Source organism: Pleurodeles waltl, chromosome 7 (assembly GCF_031143425.1).
Source record: "Pleurodeles waltl isolate 20211129_DDA chromosome 7, aPleWal1.hap1.20221129, whole genome shotgun sequence".
NCBI lineage: Eukaryota > Metazoa > Chordata > Amphibia > Caudata > Salamandridae > Pleurodeles > Pleurodeles waltl.
Window position 1 is genome coordinate 1,297,176,492 of NC_090446.1, and position 24,172 is coordinate 1,297,200,663.

At 46.2% G+C, this 24,172-nt stretch overlaps 1 protein-coding gene across 13 annotated transcripts in view; it reads left to right on the top strand.

The window, feature by feature from the left end:
• Positions 1-24,172, top strand: part of CCDC106 (coiled-coil domain containing 106) — a 289,790-nt gene that overhangs the window by 150,022 nt on the left and 115,596 nt on the right. For all 13 annotated transcript variants that reach the window (XM_069200552.1, XM_069200554.1, XM_069200547.1 and 10 more), the window contains one exon: positions 863-972. Coding sequence is in view for 10 of the 13 variants with exons in the window: in XM_069200547.1 (XP_069056648.1) it covers positions 863-972 (110 nt within the window). In the remaining 3 variants the exon portion in view is untranslated. The remainder of the gene's footprint in view (positions 1-862; positions 973-24,172) is intronic.

The window sequence follows — 24,172 nt, forward strand, 5'->3', positions numbered from 1 at the left end:
TTATAATTATTAAATGACGTTTAAGAGTAGATTCTGACAGTGACATAGTATAAAAGAAGGATGCTGAGGTCAAAGGTATGTGGGCCTTACTTGCAAGGGTTTAACTGAAACATTGTTGCCCCTTCCGGAAGAACTGGCGTTTTCCTTGTCCTTAATACATGTTGCACCTGACTGCCAAGAGCGGTAATTGATAGTCACTGATGGTATCATGCTGGGGTCAAGCTGCTTGTTTGAAGGAGGCAATTTGAATGTCACTGCTTGATGAAGTGCGAGGTGGCCTCTTGAGTGAGTGGGCGGGCCCATGATTTACTAGAGCTCCTCCCCATCAGGAATTGTGTCAAAGACTGTAAAACATTCCTCTCAAATTATGAAGACCAACGTGGAAAAGATCTTGCAACATTTAAGAATTCTTAAGCACTAGGTGGAAAAGATCATGCAACATTTTATGACAGTTATTGTTGCGCTCGTCTATTTAACTTTATTAGTGCAATACCTTCTGTTGTAGTCTTTGATGTATGTTGTCTTCCACTGATTCTTAAAAAGTGAGGGGCATGCTGTACAATGTCTTTCACTGTTCAAGGAGATGGCCATCTCTTGTACACAATGGGGCCCGACCCCTCTCTCAAGAGCCCCTCTTCCACTTCTCCAGGAAGCTTCTTCCAGACATCAAGGCTTGGAGCAGCTTGCGCTGGTTGGTCAAGGGAACAATTTGAGATTCAGAGGCTCCCTCTGTTTTTTCCTGACTCCTCGCTCAAGTTTGTGGCACAAAAACATTTGCTGTTGCTGATTGCTACTTCATGGTTCACGTCCACCTTCTACTACTGATGCCTGCTCTGACTTTCTTTGCCTTTTCTATTTCCAGACCTCACTGGAACCAGTGGCGCTTGAAGTTGTCCAGCAGAACACTTTCCGAGAAAGGGGGACGTTGGACTAGAATCTCAATGGCAAACCACAAACATCAAGCACAAACAGGTAAAGCACATGGGGAGTCATCCACACATATGTCTTACATTTAGATCAGAGGATTTCAATGGAAACGTTCATATGAAGTGCACTTGCCTCTGTATTATCTTAGAGTTAAATCCTTTGGTAAAAAGCTGCATGCAGCTCCATGTACATGGAGATTTAATATTTTCTTACTCAGCATTTGCAGGTGAACTATAAACACTGTGGGATGTATAAAGCTGCCTAAACGTTTACAGCAAAAAATAGTAAGTGAGCCCATCTTCTCCCATGGTGTTAACTTTAAAAACAAAAGCCAAGTTCTGCATTTTGCAGTACACGTTTTCCAATAAATCAGTTAACAGCTATGGGTCTTATAGACATTTCTGAAGGCATGCGCCTGCAATACTCGAATGCTTTTATGTTGTGACAAGCAAACACAATCCTCCCAAAAGTGCAACCCCAACCAATTTTAAAAAGAAGATTGAATAAACAGTGTACTTTTCAAGACTGAGTAAAACCTACAGTTTTCACAGGCAATTCAAATATTTGTGATGTGTAATTTGTCAGTCTTCCTTCAATTTCAAGACGTGTGTAACATCTTTATTTACTTTTGCCTTCACTTTCTTTCATCTTCTCCTTGTCCACCTGCCAAGTAGATTATTTATTTTGTATTATGACTGAAAATCTACTTGGCAGGGGAAATGTGGGAAAATGAAAAGTTACACATATCTCACAATCTCAGTTCGTAGACAGTAACGTTATCCGTAATGTTAGACAGATGTCAGGTTCAGAGACACGTACCACTGCTAAGTTTGCTGACAGCAGACATATTTCTTAGTATGTCAGGCTCTAGGGGCCAGATGTACGAAAGGATTTTACCCATTTTGTGTCTATGGGAAAAAGCTTTCGTACATATGGCCCTAGATTCGGGCATCCATTTTCAGGTAAAGAAGCTCAACTTTCCCAAACACACGTTTATACAATTCTTTTCTAACATATTCTTTGTCCCATACTATAGCTTTGGCATTTCTACTAAATTCGAGAGTTTGGTCCCCAAATATCAGTTTGTCATTTCCATCACGTCCTCCAATTTACTACTGTCCCATGAGCACATAATTGGCCCCAGTCACTTATCTATCACCATTTCATACCATTAGTATTTATCATATGCTATGGTAGTCATATCTGATGGAAATCCCTGCTTTTTGCGGGTGTTCCCATAAGATGCTGTGGCTGGCCACCATATCAAAGGGGGCACAGTTAGCCGTGGGATAGCCACCATTATTCTAGGATGCCCACAGTAATTATAAGAATGCTCGCTGTATGCTAGGGCCACCACTATGTCTACCATGACCCCATAATTCAAAAGGTGGCTTCTGCTATGTCAAAGTCACCAATACACCAGAGATGTGCACTATTATAGCAGTGTTTACTACATTCGTACTACGGGTGACCACACTGTGCTAAGGGTGGCAACCTTTACCACAAGGCTACCACTATGTCGACCATTGCTACATTATGATAGAGATAGCCACCATTATGTCAGGGGTGGTCATAATAATGTCAAGGAAGTGATGCCTGCAACATGTCAGGGACATTAATGTTCCAGGAATATCCTCCATAACTCAAAGGATGTCCACCATTATTGTCAAGAATAGGCACCATTATATGGGACATGACCACAAGTATTGTTAAGATGATACCATCAAGCCATGATAGCCATAATTATAACAAGGATATCCATAGAATGCCAGGCATGGTGCCTTTTCCCACAGCCACCATTAAACTTGAGATGGTTACCAAAATTCTACCCGCGCTTAACCCAAGGATGGCCGCTAGTATGCTAGGCAATGCATCCAGTATGCATGAAATGGCCATGAGAATGCCTGAGAATTGGCCTGTGATGCCAAGATACCTGTCGCCCACCAGAACTGCATTTTCCATTGCAACTGCAAGTGCATGCAGACACAGAGACACCATCCTAAATGAGGCACACAGAATATTATTTCTTTCTTCCCTGTGTTTATTAGATTATTCTCTTATCTTCCTCCTTTGTAGTGTCTTCTTTTATCTCTTTCCCCAATAGCTTCAACTCCTCACTTACTCCATATACTTCTGTCTGTCCACTCATTTTTATTACTTTGTCTCTCAGTAAAGAGTAGCTGGTAGATTCCCATGGGCCTAGAAATAGACATTACTGGACCCATCAAAATGATAAATCTTGTGTATTTCACACTGCATTTATTTCACAGAAGGTTAAAAAAATCTCAGTGTAAAAGTCTAGGGAGGGTGAAATGTGGGAATCGACACAGAAACAGCAATTCACTCATAGATCTCACTATTCACCCAACCCTAAGAATTACCAGTATCCACAGTAACGGTTATTCCTTGGCCTGGAAATAGCACTGATTTTAACACGCAACTAATGAGGTCCAAAGTCCCTTAGAGACTTCCACCATTCAGGCCTTTCTTCATCGTCTACATGAGCCCCCTCGCCGACATCGTACGCAAGCACAACATCATCATCACCTCCTACGCCGACGACACTCAACTTATACTTTCCCTCACCAAGGACCCCGCCAGCGCTAAGACCAACCTACAAGATGGCATGAAGGACGTCGCAGATTGGATGAGGCTCAGCCGTCTAAAACTGAACTCAGACAAAACGGAAGTCCTCATCCTCGGCAACACCCCGACCGCATGGGACGACTCCTGGTGGCCCACGGCCCTTGGCACCGCACCAACCCCCTCAGACCACGCCCGCAACCTCAGCTTCATCTTGGACCCTCTGCTCACCATGACCAAACAAGTCAACGCCGTGTCCTCCTCCTGCTTCCTCACCCTCTGCATGCTCCGCAAGATCTTCCGCTGGATCCCCACCGACACCAGAAAAACCGTGACCCACGCCCTAGTCACTTGCCGCCTGGACTACGGCAACACCCTTTATGCTGGGACCACCACATAACTCCAAAAATGTCTGCAACGTATTCAAAACGCCTCCGCCTGCCTCATCCTCACGTACCCCGCAACAGCCACATCTCCGCACACCTGAGACACCTGCATTGGCTCCCAGTCAGCAAAAGGATCACCTTCCGACTTCTCACCCACGCACACAAAGCCCTCCACGAAAAGGGACCTGAATACCTCAACCGACGCCTCAGCTTCTACGCCCCCACCCGTCTCCTCCGTTCCACCGGCCTGGCGCTCGCTGCCGTCCCTCGCATCCGCCGCTCCACGGCGGGTGGGAGGTCTTTCTCCTACCTGGCAGCCAAGACTTGGAACACCCTCCCCACCAGCCTCAGGACCACCCAGGACCACTCCGCATTCCGGAGACTCCTCAAGACCTGGCTCTTCGAGCAGCAGTAACCCCCTTTCCCCCTAGCGCCTTGAGACCCGCACGGGTGAGTAGCGCGCTTTATAAATGTTAATGATTTGATTTGATTTGATTTGATTGAAGGTAGGAGGTGGGAAAAATTATGGTTAGTGCTGTTCTGGACATCAAAATGATTTATTTTTTTAATTGTAGCAGTAACAATACCATTAATGTTTATTAAACACAAGATTTACTGCTATATGAACCTCTGGGACATTATATGAATTTATATTTATTCTACATCACTGGAAAGCCATCACAAACTATTGCTCAAACCTCATACATTATCCTCCAAACATGCATAGCGAAATGGTTTTTGGTCATGGCAGGACAGGAGAGAAAGAACAAAGAGTAGCACATGCTTTTTGCTCCAGCCATGGTAAGATTCAAACTGTCAACACTTAGGCCCTCATTACGACCCTGGCGGTCGGTGATAAAGTGGCGGTAATACTGCCAACAGGCTGGAGGTAACTACCGCAAAATTATGACCATGGCAGAAAGATCTCCGAAAGACAGCCAATGTACCACACCGACCTCCAGGGCGGAAACAACAGCCACCACGGCGGTAGCAGCCTACAGCGAGGCGGAAGTCAATGTTCAGAACAGCATGTTTTTCCGATGATATTCTACGTTCTGCTCCACCATGAACACCAACGCGGGCGAAGACGACGACGGTGAGTACAGCCGCTTAGCACACACGGGAGGAGGGAAGGAAAACGACAGTGACACACATGCAACACACACAACCCATACACACAACCAGCTGCCCAAGAAAACAAGTTGCCCCCCTAGATCGGCAGAAAAATGCAAGGACAAAACGATTTCGCCAAAGTGTTTGTAATGAGATCAACACAGTAGAAATAATAAGTTAGGCAATATAACAGATATATACAAATTCACAGAAAAAGGGACACAGCCCAGTCCTCAATTTGCGTGGGCCACATTTCCACAGGCCAAAGTCCAAGGCCCCACTTGTCACCTGCTTCAACACGGAGAGAACACTGCAGGGGCATCAGTTGGTAAATAGGCAGGCACCTCAGGGTGATTGGGGGGGCACTTTAGCCGGGAGATGAAGCAAGCCCACTGGTTCTGGAGGGGGTAACCTGCCCTGTGCTTAATCATGGGGAGTTATGGGCCACAGTCTGTTGAGTGGGTGTCTTGCCCACTGGTTCTGGAGTGGGCAACCTGCCCTGTGCTTGATTCTGGGGAGTGATGGGTCACAGTCTGTCGAGTGGGTGTCTTGCCCACTGATTCTGGAGGGGGCAACATGCCCTGTGCTTGATCCTGGGGACTGATGGGCCATAGTCTGTTGAGTGGGTGTCTTGCCCACGGGTTCTGGGGGGGCAGCCTGCCCTGTGCTTTATCCTGGGGAGTGATGGGCCACAGTCTGTCAAGTGGGTGTCTTGCCCACTGGTTCTGGAGGGGGCAGCCCTCACAGCAGCCCATGGGGGCAAGATTACATTGCATCTGCCGGCGGTGACGGCTTCACAGTGGTGGTGCTACTGGTGGGGGGAGGCTCCTGCATATCCCCTGCACCCTCGGACGGCTGCACAGTGGTGGTGCTCCTGGTGGAGGGAGGCTCCTGCACATCCCCTGCACCCTTGGACGGATGCACAAGCATAGTTGGTGGTGGGGGCTTCGTCAGAGCTGCTGGTCCAGGCTCCTTGCCCTTCCTGCCTGCTGGTGCAGGCTCCTTGGCCTTTTGGGAGACAGGTGCAGGCTCCTTGGCCTTTCGAGTGGCAGGTGCAGGCTCCTTGCCCTTTTAGCCTAATGGGGCACGCTCCTTCCCCTTTAGGCTGGCTGGTGCAGGCTCCTTCCCCTTCAGTACATGTGGCCTGGATCCCTTTCCACCACGAGTGGGTGCGGTTAGGACTGAGCCCGTGGACTGTGTGGCTGAGGTGCTTGGCTGGGTTTGTGATTCCCTGGCCATATGTGCAGGACGGGGGGTGTGAAGGGGGCCAAGGAAGAGGTCAGTGGTGGATAGGAACAGTTTTTTAGGGACATTTGGGCAGGAAGAGGGAGAAGGAATGGGAGTGGAGGATGAGGGAGTGGTTGTTGGAGGTGTCTGTCTGCTGGATTTGGGTGCAGATGCATGGGCTGCATGCTGTTGTGAGGTAGATGGCTGTTGGATGTATGAGTGCTTGCGTTTGTGTACTTTGGGGGGGAGGACAGACACAGTAGGAGAGGACACAGGGGACGTGTGCATGGATGTTGTGGAGGTTTCTACCTGTGAGGTGTGTGTCCTGCTTGGTGTGGTGATGATGCTGGTAGTGGATGATGATGTAGTGCATGCAGGTGTGAGTGTGGACGTAACTAGGTGGGAGGAGGATGAAGAGGGGGAGACAGTGGAAATAGTGGATGTTGTTGTGTCTGCAACTGGATGGTGTTTGTGTGAGTGCCTGTGGGATGAAGTGTGGTGCTTGTGTTTGCCTGTGACACTCTTGGGTGTTGTCTTGTGTGCATGCTCATCTGTATGTGTGCCTGGGATAGGTTGGGGTTGAGGAGAATGGGACTGGGTAGTGGAAGTTGGAGGGGGAAGGGTAGAAACAGGGACAATGGCTGCCATCAGAGAGGAGGCCAGAGCCTGAATCGATCTCTGTTGGTCCGCCAATCCAGTGTGAATATTGTTGCATCTGGGCTGCCAGCCCCTGGATGGCATTCACAATGGTTGATTGCCCTACAGAGATGTCAATAGCCTCCTCACTCAGGGCAGCAGGGCTAACTGGGGCAGGGCCTGAGGTGCCTGGGACGAAGGAGATGCCCACCCTCCTGAGTGAGCGGGCACGGGCAACCCAATGAGCGTCTGCTGGGAGCACGGTGCTGGTACAGGGGTGGCGGCTGTACCTGTAGCTGGGGTGGTCACAGAAGTGTCCGCCACCACCACGGAGCTTCTATCGGAGGAGGTATCCGTGTCTGAAGTGTCCCCTCCAGTCTCTGCCGTGGTGCTCCCCTCGCCCTCCATCCCAGTGATTCCCTCACCGTCGGTGGACTCTGCCTCCTGGGTCCTGTGGGATGCAGCTCCCTCCATCGCAGGTGCCTCTGCTCCTCAGCCAGATGATGCTAATGCACATAAGGACAGGATGACAAAACAAGAAAGTGGGGGAAGAGACAAAGGATACACTGGGTCAACGGCTGAACCTACACCACCATTGGCATACACAGCACACTCACACACAGGGAACAGCACTACGCCCTATGCATTGCACTACCAGAGAAACAGCTTGCCACCAAGGCATGGGGAGGGGCACACACCGCCAAATGCAGCACACCTGGGACCCACGCAGCCCTGACCAGTAGTGGATGCCTATGGGCTAGGTAGCAGGATTATCCCTTCAGAACCCTAGCCACCAGGGGACCTATGCTGCAATGTCAGGCCTGGCCTAGGGGGACCCACTGACACACATCCACCACCCGGATACCACCCTACCATGCGTAAGTTGTAATGATGGGCACTGTACTCACCCCCTTGTGGCTCTTGTGATGCCCTCAAGTGCCCATCCAGCTCTGGATAGGCCACCGCCAGTGTGCGGGCCATCAGGGAGGTCACGGTTCGACGGGCACCCCTTCCTCATTGGGAGGCCATCCCCAACTGGGCCTCTGCCGTCTTCCATGCCCAGCGTATCAGGTCATCCCACCGTTTGCGACAGTGGGTGCTCCACCTGCCGTAGACCCCCAGGGTCCACACCTCCTTGGCGGTGGCATGCCATATACCCTTCTTTTGATAGGTGCTGACCTGCAGAGGCAATACACTCAGGGAAATACCATTAGACAAACAGTCCTTCCTGTTACAGATTTGGCCCACCATACCCGTTCCCATCACCATTGCCACACACATGGCCCAGCACACAACCTGTACGCCGCCAGGAGGACATCCACTCACCCCCCCTTACACCGGGCCTTCACACTCACACCTCCATGCATTCATGCCACATGCATTGTGCCCACATGCCCACAGTGTACTCACCTGTTGGTCTGGAGGCCCATACAGCAGTCCGTACTGGGGTAGGACCCCATCCACCAGTCTCTCCAACTCCTCCGACATGAAGGCTGAATTACCTCAGTTCCACCTGTCCCTTCACACAGGACAGGCGGACGCCCTGGAATAATGCATAATGCTGCGTCACAAGAGATATTAGCACATACTGAACAAATCACACTGCCCCATTACATGCTTACAGGATGCAAACTACTGTTGTAGCTCCATTGTTCAGTTTGTGACCGGCTTCTCATTCTTTTGTCCCTTAGATTCCTACTGCTGCGGATGAATAGGAGATGGAGACATACTCCCGTGTACAGACCCCTGATGGACTTGGCAACACTGGAGGACAGGCACATTATCCTCACCTATAGACTTGACAAGGCCACAATCACACAGCTATGTGCCTAATTGGAGCCTGACCTGATATCTGCTATCAGTCACCCCACTGGGATCCCACCTCTTGTGCAAGTGCTATCTGTCCTCCATTTCCTGGCAACCGGTTCTTTCCAAGTGACAGTGGGCTTGACAGCAGGAATGTCACAGCCAATGTTCTCAAACTTGCTTACATGAGTGTTGTCTGCCCTGATAAAACACATGGGCAGCTACATTGTTTTCCCCTAGGTTGAGGATTTGGCCACAGTGAAGGCCGAGTTTTATGAAATGGGACATATCCTCAACATAATTGGGGCGATTGATGGAACACATTTTGCATTTGTCCCCCCCCCCCGGCAGAATGAACAGATGTTCAGGAATCGTAAGAGTTTCCACTCCATGAATGTTCAGATGGTGTGCTTTGCGGACCAGTACATCTCCCACGTCAGTGCTAAGTATCCTGGGTCGGTACATGATGCCTTTGTCCTGAGGAATAGCAGCATCCCAAATGTGATGGGCAAATACAGAGGCACAGGGTGTGGCTAATAGGTGAGCCCTGGTTCCCACCCAGTAGATGTTGGTGTATGGGTATGGTGTGAGCCATATAGGTCAGTGTGTGGCTAAATGTTGTCCCTCAAAATTTGCATGTGACTCTGGTTACCCAAAGCTATCATGGCTGCTGACCCCTGTGAGGAATGCCAGGACAAGGGCAGAAGAACATCATAATGAGGCACATGGGCGAACCAGAAGGATCATTGAAAGGACCTTTGGCCTCCTGAAGGCCAGGTTCCGGTGCCTCCATCTAACAGGTGGTTCCCTATGCTAATCACCCAAGAAGGTCTGCCAGATAGTGGTGGCATGCTGCATGTTGCATAACCTGACCCTGACACGCCATGTCCCATTCCTGCAGAAGGAGGAGGCTGGACATGCCTGTGTGCCAGCAGTAGACCCTGTGGACAGTGAGGATGAGGAGGCAGAGGATGAGGACAACAGAACATCTGTGATCCGGCAATACTTCCAATGACACACAGGTAGGACAGTCTAACTACACATTTCAATGACTTTGATTGTAATTTGTGTGGCAATGGCATGCTGATATTTTCCACTTCTACACCCACTTACTGTTCCCTCTGGCAATTCATTTTGCAGATGTTGGTGACCTGACATATACTTCTGGTGTGATCACTACATCCAGCTACAGGTCATTAATCTATGTTCATTCTCTGTACAGTTGATTTGCAATGTTTGTACCTGTCTCAATGAACACATATTGGATATACATGACATACTCCAATTGGTTTTTTCTCAAAGTGTGTTTATTGAAGTGCTAATATATAGAGGGGCAAGTGCAATGAGATGGGGTGATGATGGAGGAAAGTCCAGGGTATTGTTCCAGTCTGTTTGTAGCACAGGGGCATTGTCCAAGGGGTCATAGGAAGGGGAGCAATGGCAGTTCAAGGTGGACAGGGTGACAGAGTGGGAAACAAGGGTGACAATCAGGAGAGTCTCATTTCCTGACAGGGGTCTTGGCAAGTGTCTCTGGCTTCTGTCTGGATCGCGGGGAACGTTTGCGAGGGGGTTCACCTTCTGCAGGGGGAGGCGTGATGGTGGCCAGTGAGTCCTGTGGGGGGGGGGGCTCCTGGCCACTAGCAGCAGTGGAGGTGGAAGGCTGTTCAGATGTCTGGCTAGTGGCAGGGGCCCGCTGGTGTGAGACTGCCTCTCATAATGTTGGCCATGTCTGCCAGCACCCCTGCTATGGAGATCAGGGTGTTGTTGATGGCCCACAAGTCCTCCCTGATCCCCTGGTACTGTCCCTCCTGCAGCCACCTGTTCTCCTGCACATTGTCCAGGATCTGGTTCATCGTGTCCTGGGAATGTTGATAGGCTCCCAGGATCTCGGAGGGTGCCTCCTGGAGAGTCGGTTCCCTGTACCTGTTCTCCCCCTGGCGCACAGCAGTCCTCCCAGTGTCCCTGTTGGCCTGTGCCTCTGTCCCCTGACACGTGTGCCCACTGCCATTGACCCCAAATCCCTGATTGTCTTGTGTGCGAGGTGTGGCCTAGGGTCCCTGTAGGGGTGGACACACTGCTGATTGACATGTCCTGGGAACAGAGGCATGGGTAGGGTGGGTGGATGCTGTGGTGGTGTTTCCTGATTGGGGAGGCTCTGTGATGGTGTGTGACTGGGCTTGGGGTACCAGCTGTCCAGTGGTCCCTGGTGGGCCAGGTAGATCATCCATATCCTGAAGACCTGAGTTGCTGTCATCACCGTGGGCCTCTTCAGTTGGGGGACTGGATAGTGCTGGCACGTCCTCTCCGGTGACATTGGCTGGGGTACCTTTGGGGATGTCAATGATGTATTATGGTTAATGTGTCTGACATATTGTACACCAGTAGCTTCCCCTCTATGGTTGGATTTGCCCTGCCAGCTTTCACTTGTGTATGTTAATGTATGGTGGGATAGTTAATTCTCTGTGGTGTGCATGCTTTAGTGATGAGTGCCCATGCAGGGCTGGTAGGGGTGTCCATGCATTGGTACAGCATGCAAGGCTTGGCATTGGGATGAGTGGGTTGTGATGGTGGGGTGTGTGGGATGTTGTGGAGTGATGGGGGTGAGGGTATGTGATGGCATGCAGGTATGGGGGTGATAATAGTAGAGAGTTGGCTTACCAGAGTCCAGTCCTCCTCCGACTCCAACCAGGCCCTCAGGGTGCAATATTGCCAAGACTTGCTCCTCCCATGCTGTGAGTTGTGGGGGAGGAGGTGGGGGTCCACCGCCAGTCCTCTGGATAGCGAGCTGGTGTCTTGCTGCTATGGAATGTACCTTCCCCCTTAGGTCGTTCCACCTCTTCCTGATGTCATCCCTAGTTCTTGGGTGCTGTCCCACGGTGTTGACCCTGTCCACGATTCTCCGCCATAGCTCCATCTTCCTGGCTATTGATATCTGCTGCACCTGTGCTCCAAATAGCTGTGGCTCTACACTAACGAGTTCCTCCACCATGACCCTTTGCCCGTCCTCTGTGAAATAGGCTTGCCTTTGTGGTGCCATGGTTGTTGTGTGATGTGTGTTGGTGAGGATGTGTTGGGTAATGTGTTGGGGTGTGTGATGTGGAGTGTGTGAGTGGTGTATAGGTGTGAATAGTGTGTGGCTCTAGTTGTGTCAGTGGTCTTGATGTCAATCCCCTGCCAGTAATTGTTGTTTGTAAGGGGGTATGGGTAATGTGGGTGTGTGTTTTATAGTGGTGTCGGTGTGGTGTGTGTCAGGTGTGTGTTTGAATTGTCCAATGTGGTGGTGTTTTATATGTGGGTGTCCATTCTGTGCGCGGCGGTATGTACCGCCAATGGTTTACCGCCATTGAATGTCTACCGTGGTGATTCGTGGGTCATAGTGTGGTGGGCATTGTTCTGTTGGCGTAACGGTGTGGGTTTGGAAACTGCCAGTTTATCACTGACCTTTGGGCTGGCGGTTTTATGTATGTGGCTGAATACTGACGGATTGGTGTGTGCGTTTCATAATATGGCGAACGGATATCCCCTGCGGCGGCGGTAAGTTGGTGGCCGTCAGCTCGGCGGTAAGTGGGATTTACCGTCAATGACATAATGAGGGCCTAAGTCCCAGATACAACAGCAAGCCACTTCATTTGATGTTCTCACCAGCATTTATGGGGGTTACCCTACACAGTAAATTTATTTACTAGAACTATCCACAAACTAGCGAGAAGCTGTGGCAGGCAGATTTCCCTCCTTTGGAACATCCTTCATCTTTCTTCTTGGAGTTCAGGTATTCTCTGGCTGTTCCAAGAATCAAAAACATGGACATTTTCCCACCATCACTAACTCTGTCTAGCCTGTAACCACATGCAGCCTCTGACTACGAAAAGAACTGATCTTTCTTAACCCGTTGCAAATCTTTTTCCTTATCAAGGTCACATGACTCAGATCCAAAACAGAGGTAACACTAGATCCACTCACTATGTGGCTCTTTTTTCTTCACCATGTTTCATTAACTGCTGTCACTGTTTTGAGTCACCTGATTCATCCAGTATAGAGCATGTGTTTGTATGGTCTCCCATAGCACCACTGGGGCTGTATTACCTTAAGTGGGCATGTTGACTTACTTTCTCCATCTCTGAGCCCTGTGATACTATAGAAGGGGCCACAGACACTTGTGTGACATCTTCTTTAATGCAGATTGTGCCATTGCACATGTAGCTCTGATGTGAAATCAAGGGGAAGACCTCTCTGGGCTCGGCATGTTATGGATAAAGATGCAGAAGCAAAGAGGCCATAAGGAGCCTTATTGTAGTGCCAAATACAGGTGGAATACATGCAGTGCGATGCCCCAACAACGCCCCTTGGAATGGGCAAAAAGGAGTTCTATGGACCCATTAAAAGATGCGCAGGGACACTGCACCCTATATATAATGCAGGCACTAGTAGGCAAATATGCCACCTTTACTAACAAAACTGTTCTTACATTGCTGGCTTCCATGCCATTCTGCAAGATAGTATTTTGTGTGTACAGAAGTAGCAACAAATGTGATAAGGATGATTGTCCCTCCCTTCTCCCTAGAAAGTTATTGCAAACTAAGAAATAGGGAAGCCTCAGAACAGAGGGGTTAGACGCATAGATCAGATTCTGAATGGGCATGCTAAAAGATCATATTCCGACTGCAAATTAAGGTGTGCAGAGAAGCTAACACATTTTAGCATGCTTTAAATTCAGTACTAATGGGATTTATTTCAATTGATATTGTGTCAGATTTGTGCTCTGATTGTGTTCATTAGTCGCTAATAGTGCTTAGAAGATCAGAGGGTGTTGGTTCACCAACTTGTTCCTGCTCTTGGGTTTTTGCTAACTCCATTTGTGCATTTACAAATTGAGCAGCATATTGGGTAATATGTTGGTTTGTACCTGTGTGTATGATTAATTTCTAACAACTTTCTCTCGGTTATCTCAGAGCTGCAACAAAGTCACTACAGAATTGTGAAAAACAAAGTGATGCGTTGAATGCACAGTTAGTTTGCATAGTTAGCCAGATCCTCCAGTAACAACGCTAGGCCCAACATTTGAGGTAATGGCTTCTGAGGTTTCAGCAGGTGGGTGCTGCACCCATTGAATAATGCATTAGTTCAATTAGGGCATACACACCTGTACTGCAAGCACCACCGTGCCAGTGGGACTTGACACATTTTTGTGGTGGTAGTCCTAATGTAGATTTTCCTAATAATTTATGAAGGGAAGTCTTATTTTATTAAAGACACAGAGGCTAGTATTAAGCTTCTCTAATCTTGCCTTTATTCATTTAGCAGCTGTCAAGAACATTAGAACTACCAATCCCAGAGGCTTAGCATCGCCAATGGGATAGAAAAACATAAACATAGTAACCACCAATAGGATACCAGTAATATGTATAACCTCTATACTTGACTGCAAACAGCCCTTTTTTCTTGTTTGAGAAGTTAGATAGAGCCAGAAAACAAAGGGAAAATAGAAAACATAACTGCTAACGTAAACGTAAAGAGTTCTTGGCAAACATTCATGAAAATTAAACTCTTAAAAGAACACAATGGAAAAGGAGGAGGAACACCATGGAGATCCACCGAAGCAGCAGTGGAAGATGAGAATCCTGCTGGTACTGTGATGTCCTTAAGAGGAAGCAGGTGGTAACGCCGGACCCACGTGAGGGAGGGAAACAAACATCAATTAACAAATGTTGCGGTAGGATAATACTCGCCTCTGTGTCTTTAATAAAATTAAGACTTTCCTTCATAAATTACTAGGAAAATGTACATTTTATGTCAAGACCGGAGGCTTCTATTATGCTTGTTTAAAGCATGTTATTTACTACAGAAGCTGCAGTATGAACAGGTTTACAATAAAAGTCCTAAATACATTATCATTAGACCATCCAGCTGACCTCAGAATGTCCTCTAGTCTGGAACCTGCCCAAAAAGCTTTAGAATCCATGGCACCCCTGGAAGAATGAGCCCCAAAATAGAGATATCAATGCCTTTCTGAGGACATAACGCATCTGCCCCAGTGAGCAAGTGTAGTGGAAGAAACTGGACTGTGGGGTTTTCGAAAGGAAATGGGGAGTTGAGAATGAGAGGACATTCTGAGATCAAACGTCTTTTGTTTGAACACTGTTCAACACAAAGGTTGGGATGATCTGGGAAATAAGGATAAATCACTGTGTTTAAATTAGTCTTTGTGCGTTTCTTAATGGTTAACACCACCCCAGTCGGAATGTATTGGCGAGAGGAAACATCCAAAGCCTTAACATCCAAAAAGCGTTTAATAGCGATAAGGCATACCAACATGTACGTTTTGCCGAAGGCATTTTATGGGAAAGGTCCGCATTATCAGGCCAGGAAATAAACAAGTTCACAACCACATCCCACAATTTAGCATACTTTGGAAGAGGAGGATTAGAAAATGTTACTCCCTTTAAAAGACGACAGATGGGTGAATGCTCTCCCACTGGTTTGCTGTTGATTTAGGGATGTTTCCTGGAAATTGCCGCTCTGTATAGGTGGATGGTCCTATAAGACCTACCTTCACTAACTTCAGCTGCCAGGAAATTGATGATATAAATAATATCAAGAGATTTTCCCAGACACCATCTTGACCATAAAGCCCAAGCAGATTTGTAAGCTTTGGTGTTTCCAGTTTTGCTAATAAATTCTGAAGCTTCTGGCGAAATAAATTTGATAGGTTGGGAGGACCTGCCATTTTCTAAGCAGAGAGAATAAAGGCGAAGTTTGGGAAAGGTTGTGAGGAGGACAGGGAAGTTGATTCTCAGTTCGAGAAGAGGGGGAACCATACCTGTGATTGCCAGAATGGGACCATTATTACCAGAGTAGCTTGTTAACGCCTAACCTGAGCAAGAACTCTGTTGATCATGAGAAAAGGTGGAAAAGCATAGATGAACAAATGGAACCAATCCTGTAAGAAAGCATCTGTAGCTAAAGCTAGAGGATCTGGACAGCAGCTGAAAAAATGAGGTAAGTGGGGAATTGAGACAGGATGCAAAAAGATTGATGGCAAAAGGACCCCATTTGTGGAACAGAGAATGGAACACTGAGGGATTGAGTCTCGAATTGCTGGAGTCCCGCAGGTGACAGGAGTGCCAGTCTGCAATGGAATGGAGATTGCCCAGTAAGTATTTTGCTCTGACTGAAATCTTGTTGAGAAGGTAAAATTCCCAAAAGGTTTTCACCAATTCCGCCAAGGCTTGGACCTGGTGCCATCCAGATGATTGATGTAGCAGACCATGGTAACATTGTCCATGCAGAGGAGAATATGCACCCTGTCCTTTACAAGACTCTTAATTGCAAAGGAGCCTGCAAGCATCTCCAATCCGTTGGAATGTAATTTGGACCCCTTGAGAGACCATACACTCCCAGTCGAGATTGGTTCACACTGGACACCCCAGCCAGACCAACTTACATCAGATTCTAACACAAGATCGGGGGCTGGCTTGAATAGAGTCCTGCTGTTCCATGCACCTATATGGTCTATCGTCCATTGAAGCTCTAAAGGAGACTCTGGATCTATGCTGATAGAATCACAATAAGTGAGACCTTTGCGCAGGTGACAAATCTTTAGATGTTGAAGGCCCCAGTAATGAAATGGACCCGGAAAGATGGCCTGAATGGAAGAAGACAGGAGGCCTACCTCCCTTGCCAGATACCTGAAGAAAATTTGCGAACTGCAAAGCATCAGAAGAATTTCACTTTTGATTGCTTTTTCCTTTGGTTGAGAAAGGTGAAGAGTAGCGCTGGAAGAATTGACCTGAAAACCTAGAAACGCTATCTATTGAGTGGGAATCATAATTAATTTTTCTGTATTTACCAGGAAACCCAACTCCGAAAGAAGAGAACAAGTGAGATGAAGATGGGAACATAGAATCTGTATAATTTGACTACTGAGCAGAATGTTGACCAAGTAGATTATCAGTCTAATACCCAGAGACCTGAGGTATGCAGCTACTGGTTTCATTACGTTTGTAAAGCACCGTTGTGCTGAAAAGAGCCCGAAGGGAAGAGATGGAAACTGTTAAGGTTGTCCCTGCCACTGAAATTGAAGAAATGTTCTGTAATAAAGATGAATGAGATTGTGAGGTAGGCATCTTGGAAGTCTGACCTTACCATCCAGTTGTGTTGAAGCAAAAAGTCTCTGAGATGTATGATAGTTTCCATTTTGAAGTGATGGTAAACCACAAACTGGTTCAAGAGTCTAAGGTTGATGACTGGTTTCATCTTTTTTTTTTTTTATTCTGAACTAAACAGGGAGCTGAAGAATCCCGAGGAATCTGGGACAGAAAACGGAATTGCCTGCTTTTGCAATGACTGAATTTCTAGTGAAATTAGATTGGACATGTCTGATGAAAACCTTGAAGGAGGAGGGAGCACACTTTAGAAGGGTGTTGCATAACATTTTATAAGGTAACCTTGTATTGCATTTAAAACCCAAGGCTCTGCAGTTATTGTTTGCCACTTCATGAGGAAATACTTAAGACGCCCTTCTACAGAAGGAGAGACTCACCTTGTTTGACTATTGGTTCTGAAATTCTTTTCTCCGCGACCTCAATATCCTCTACCTCTCTGGGGGAGAATTGAGGCTTGTAGTCTTGGTACTCGTTGCTTGAATTGAAAGAGCCCCTGGTTTCCTGATTATGGCAGGAATAGCTGATAAAGCAGCTCCTGCCTCTACCGCCCCGGTCAAAAACACTCTGGGAAAATACTTTTTTCAGAGACTGTTGGGTTTTGTCAATAGATGAAAAAGTGGTAACATAAGAACTAACGTCTTTGATAAACGAGTCCCCAAACAGAAGACTATCAGCTTTGGTGCCTGGGTCAAGAGTCACCAGATTTGCCAGTTTTGGATCCAACTTTAATAATAGTCCTTTTCTCCGTTCATGCATTATTGCGATGTTATTGTTGCCAAGCAAGCAAAAAGCTCTCGGAATCCACAAAGAGAAATCCAGAGGATCAATATCCATATTGCCCAATATGGCCACCTCTGCCATATAAAAAATACGAGCCAAAAGACCTACTAAGTCAAGTAGCTTGTCCTGACAAGTCGACCAGGCCTTATCAACTCCCTTAAGGGGATCTTTACAAATTTTGAAAAGGTAAATAACAATTGATCAATCGTTGGAGTAGACGTAATGTTGGACAAAAAAGAAGGCCAAGGGCATTATGATTTTAATTTGGCTCTTGTTTGTTTGTCCAGGGGGAGACATAGCCTAGAAGATATATAATCCCCACCTGGGCAGCAGAAAACAATTCCCGTTGAGTTTGGATGGTGAATAAGGGTTGGATCAAACATAAGAGTTCCTTCTGTGTCCAAAACTGTATTCAACAGGAAAGAATTGGAAGTGGAAGAAAGCAGTTTTGACTTCTTCAGTGGAGGCGGAGGAGAAGAAGGATCATTGTCCCCCAAGAATATCTGTGTTGTCATCTGGATCCCCCATGTCATCATCAGTATCCATAATATTGGAAATAACTATTTGATGAGGAGCATCCTGAATATTCTTGGACTTATGTTTGCACTTAGATTGAGTTTTGGTAGGAGGCCTGGGAGGAACGATGTCCTCAGTCTCATGTGAGGAAACTGGATTGGGGATCATTACTTGTTTCTTTTTAAGGGGTAGAGACAATGTCTTGTGTTTTCGGCTTTCCCCCACAGAATGGGCCAATAGAGTCTCAGACATCATGCTCATTACAGAATTTTCAGTGTTCTTTGAAATCTTTTCTTTGGAGGCCGCAACATCCTGTTTGACTGGAGAATGAATAACGTCTTTTAAATCATTATTGAAGGCTTCCCCATCATCATTGTCATCATTAATCAAAGGAGAACTGTCTAATTCTATGTCATGAAGCAAGAACCACAAAGTTCAGGCAGAAATAGAATTAAAACCAGAGGAGGTGAAGAAAAGGACATAAAACACTCCCCCAAGGGGTGTACACGCCAAGCAAACTACAGTATAGCCTATGTAATGCGGGACTAGCAGCTGTCCCCTTTAATGACATAGCATGTGAGCCGGAGTCAAATAGCATAAGGGAGGAGGAGGGTAGAAGACCTCTAGCTGCCTAACAAACCGCCAGGAAAGCCGCTTTCCAAGTTCCACAGAGGACAATCAGAATGTAATAAAATGGCGGGAGCGGCCATGAGGAGAAGCGCAGCAGAGCGAGTGCCAACGGAAATGGTTGTGCGATTGCACAGCGCTCAACAAAAGTAAAAAAATGAAAGAACAATGAAACAATAACAAAAGCCTTAAATATGTCGAAATACCATAATGACATAAGAGAAATGTCACAATATGCATAAACAAGGTACTTATCTTGACTGCAAGCAGCAAGAAAAGAGGGCTGTTAGTGGTCAAGTATGAGGGTTACATGTTATTGGTATCCTATTGGTGGTTACTATGATTATATTTTTCTATCCCATTGGCTAGTCTGGTACTAAGCCTCTTGAGATTTAAGGTTCTACTGTTCTTGACTGCTGCCTTATGAATAAAGGCAAGATTAGAAAAGACTAATAGGAGCCTCTGGTCATGACATAAAATTAGCCCACTCCAGTCATACCGGTGCTGCAAGACCAGTTTATATGAAGGATCAATATAAGCAGACCTAGTGATAATAGGACAAAACACCCTGGATATGTGATGCCTCCTCTCTGCCCTCAGGCCTCTCACTTCAAGGGGGAGCTCACTGCTTCGTTGCTGCTCGTCTTCAGTGCCCTAGGTTCAGCATTCTGCCCTTGTTGTCCGGGGCCACTTGTTGCAGTCGTCAGTCGATGCATCCATGCTAGTTCCCGTCTGGACACAGGGAAGAAGTCTGTTTTTCTCTTCACTTATATGCCTCACTTCTATCTGAAACAGGCTATTGCACATTGTCTTTCAGTGTATCACATCCCCAAAGGGGCCCCCCATCTTACTCCCCAATTGCAGAAATCAGGGAGCAGTGGCATTCACCCTTTGTGCTTCCAAAAAAACATATTATTTTTGCATTGTGTCATCCATGGTGTGCTTAATTTCACTTGTACTCTGCTTATTGTAGAGAAATTGTTGTGGATTGTTCTAAACCATAGAGAATTTTGAAAAATAAAAACAGAGAGTAGGCTGCTCTTAAAATCATGTTTATGCTGCAATCTCATAGGCCACAGGCTCTGTAGTTTTGTTACTCATACTTATGGGTTGCATATTTACAGTGGCCCTGATTATGAATTAGGCATGCAGGATACATAGTGCATGTCTATAACAAATGGTTGGATCACAAATTAAAACCTGCATGTGTTATTTAGCATGTGTGCTAAATATGACATTTGTGGTCCACATGCGCTATTTAATGCATGCGCTATTTACCATGTGTGATATTTGCCACATGAGAAAAATAATGCATGTGGCAAATATCACTCAATTACAAGTATAAGAGGTCAATAAAAAACACTGAAAAATACCACCTTAAATTACCTCCAGTCAAAAGCAGGTGGTAAATATTTCTTAGAGTGTAGGGAATGAAAGACACGGTTTACAATAGTACAAAAAAACTTAAGACCAAAACAATAATGCAAAGTTAACACAGTACATAAACTGATCAGAAAAAATACAATTTCATGCACACCTGCACACAAGCCCAGACCTACCTAAAAAGCCTTGGACAGGTGAAGCTCTAAAAGGTTGATTGCAGCAGCTCACAGATCCATTCTGCAGTACACCACCATGGCTGCAGCACTGCTAGGCCACTATATCATGTTATAACAGAACCATGTTCTGCTACAACAAACCATGCAGCATGAGGAGGGAAACCAGGCTACCAATCAATGACCTCAGATGGTGCAGGATTGACAGAGAACGGCTAGAATTCATAAGCATGGGTCAGCTTGAGATCAACGGGCTTCCAGGCTCAATATGGGCGATATACAAAACATATTTTCATCACTATGGATATCCTGGAGCCCAACATAAGGATCCACTGCCAATCTCCCTTCCTGAAAACGTTAGCAGCGCTAGAATGCTTTTCAATAGGTGCCACACAGCAGACAGTAGGATTAGTATGTGGCATTGCTCAGTCAAACATTAGGAAAATACTCTGTTGACTGATGAATGCCTTACTGGGAGTAAGTGAGCAGCATATAGAGTTTCCCCTGGACACACACTCAGCTAAATCAAGCAAAGCAAACAACTATGCTACAGCAGGATTTCCTAACATCCTAGGGCCAAATGACCGCACTCGTACACTGGGTGGCCTCATGTAGACAGGAACAAATGTTGTGAAACCATAAAATGAAGCATACTATTTATGTGCAAATGCTGTGTGTTGTGGATCTGTGTATACTGAACTGCTGTGTTAGATGACCCAGACAAATCCATGATATGATCCTGACTGGAAGCAACATTAGTCATACTGTGGTGACACATCACCTTTAATCTATTGGGCAGACAAACCAACCCTTCTCCATCACGATTACAATGCATTATGTTGTAGTCCAATCTCAGTAAATGTCAGCAGTACCATTAGAGAGTTGTTAGCCTTCTATGACACCACATACATGGATCAATGTGACTGTGTGTAACAATTTCCATCATTCTTCACAATCATGATGATTCTTAAGCAAAGCCAACTTTGTTACAATCACATATACTTCCATTACAACTTATTTGTCTCTTACCTTGGATTCTTCTGGCCGCAAGACCTTCTTTTATGTCTTCTAATCCAGACATGTTGAAGATGGTCATTGTTAGAATGCAGGGGACAATAGAGAGTGAGACTTACTGACTGCTTCCCCTTGGGCCACATTGCGAATCATCCCCACACGTCGCAACTGCAATCCGCCTGTTTTGTCACTACATGCATTCCATGAAGGAAGCAACCTGGAAGAAGGACAAGGCCAGGCAGCAGGAGTAGACATAAAGGTGGGCGAGGAGGTATGTGAGCTAGAGGAAGTGTGGAGATTACTGGAGTCGGAGTCATGAGGCGTCATGCAACACCCCCAACACAAGATCCGCAAGAGGAGAATTGAGGAAGCTGTCTCAGCAGAGAACGCGGTGCCCGAGGGAAGCCATGCTGGCACCAAGGACCAGGAGCGCATTCTACCCTGAAGAGACCCCAAGCAGGGGAGCAGCAGCCTATGTCTGGAGGGCCGGCGGCGGGATGTATTGCCCAGTCCGGCTCCCTGCAGAGCATAGCTAACACAGGACGCGGGCTCATACCTGTGAAGAACTTATAAGGAGAGAAGAAGATAAAATTAGAAGACTTTGCAAGCTAATTCCTCATACAATTATTGCTCTAAAATGAATGCAGTGAAGACTAAGTAAAGTGTCTTTTAGTCTTCCTTCAGACACCAAGTAGAAAGTGATGGAAGATGCAGGCACAATAGTCCGTTGATACAAAATGGACACCTTAATCCAGCAATTGGCTCAAAGACAAAGGAAATTAGAATGGGTCTTAGAACGCTAGATGGCTTCGGCCAAAGCCGAGTGCAAAATATTTTGTGATACTATGAAAAGCACGCAGAACAAATTACCAAAATAGCAGAGGACCAAGTACTACCAACCTCTGAACTGAACAATGTTGGAGCTGCTACACCTTTTGGTTCTACAGTTTAGTTTCAGAAACTTGAATTTGGATTGGCCTCCCGGGCCAATGGTTTGCCTTGGACAGATGGTCATTTTACTTAGCGCCTCTCTTGACTGCAGAGGCACAGGCAGCCTATCAAACTGCTAATGTCAGAGGTGACACCCTATATGAGGAAATTAAAAATATTATCCTTAGTAGGCTGGGCCTAAAAAGTTTGTTTTCGAAAAGAAAGAGGACTTCCGGGTGATACCTCGAAAACTTTGTACTTTAAGATTAGAAGCACCGTGGACAAGTGGTTAAAACCCCAAGAAAACAGTCAAAAGAAAATCATTGGTAGGATCTTTTTGGAACAATACTTGGAAGCCCTACCATTACAAAAACAGAAATGGCTTCCCAACATGCTGGTTTGGCCATTGAACAAGCTGTGCAAATGGCCACCACTTTTGCCAGGGCCCACCTACAAGCTTATCAAGGAGAGCCTGAGAAGGTGGTTATATCCCTTGCCTTCCGGGTACAAGTTGCCTTGACAAGAAGACCTATCAGAACATTCCTGAAGTCCTGTGTTAGCGAACCAGAAAACCCTCCCTCCAACAGGCCACAATGTTTAGAATGTGGGGATTGGCATCACACTGCATGCTTCTGCAAGAATAGAAAAAGCACAGAAGAACCTATGGATGTCAATTATGTTCTACACTCCATTTATCTCACCCAGGAATAGGACCCTGCTTCTCCGTAAGTCAGTCAAAAATGTATTAGTGCCCTACTTGACCCTGGGTGTAGACAATCAGTGGTGCAGGGGATCTACATAACCTTCTCAGAAAGCCCTCGGGACATGCAAAGGCATTAGATGTGTCTATGTGGTTGTGAAAACATATCCGGTGGCTCATCTAAAGATCACCACCAATGATAGACTGTCTAAAGAAGTAGAAGTGGGAATCCTTAGAAATCTACGTGAGGATGTCATATTGGGGACTAATAACCTCCAGTTCCTTGACTTGTTTCTTAAAACACTAGGAAGAATACCCAAGGGATCTTCAGAAAAGCAACCCCAGAGAAGAACTCTCCCCACTCAGGATGCACTGTTGTCACCTGAACTTTGAGCCACTGATCGCAGCTTTATGGTAATGCAAATAAAAAACTCCATCTTACAAAATGCTTGGCAACAGCGAGACAAAATAACAATAACAAAACTCCACTATACCCCTATTTTCAGATACAAAAAGTTTTTTTGTACCATATTGGATGCATTAACCAAAGCTGCTGTTTCCCCAAGACTCTAAAGATAAGATGAGGTTTTACACTTTTGCCCATCTGTTGACGGTCATTCCAGGGCAGAACAACCAAGAAGGAAATCCTACGACACTTCTATTCATCCGATATCTTGTCACAGATTCAAAGTTATTGCCAAGAGTGCAAGATTTGTCAGAAAAAAAAACCTGTACCATCCACCCCTAGTTCTATTACAACCACTATCCATTATAGGAACAACATTTGAAAGGGTGGGGATTGATATCTCTTCACACCACTCCCTAAATCATCTAAGGGAAACCAGTATATCTTAGCATTGGTTGACTATGCTAGGGTCCTTTTGTGTGTTGATCTGGCTCTTTCGGTTTTCTACAGATTTACTTCCTCACTCCAGCACTTCCTGATGATTTGTGCATGGGCTATTTATCGGGTGCAGTATGTACCACATATGCTAAAAAACACATTTGGTGTTCACACATGCGCTAAATAATGATTCTGAGGAAACGGTAAAAACACATAATCAGTGTTATTGAACTCCTGTCATTTAACAAACCCCATTTTTGTCGTATCTGCAAGTTTTGTGTTTTTTTCCACCAAACTCATAATTGAGGCCAGCATCTTTATAGAAGCTGAAACAGCGTCATATTATACAGATGCACAATAGACTC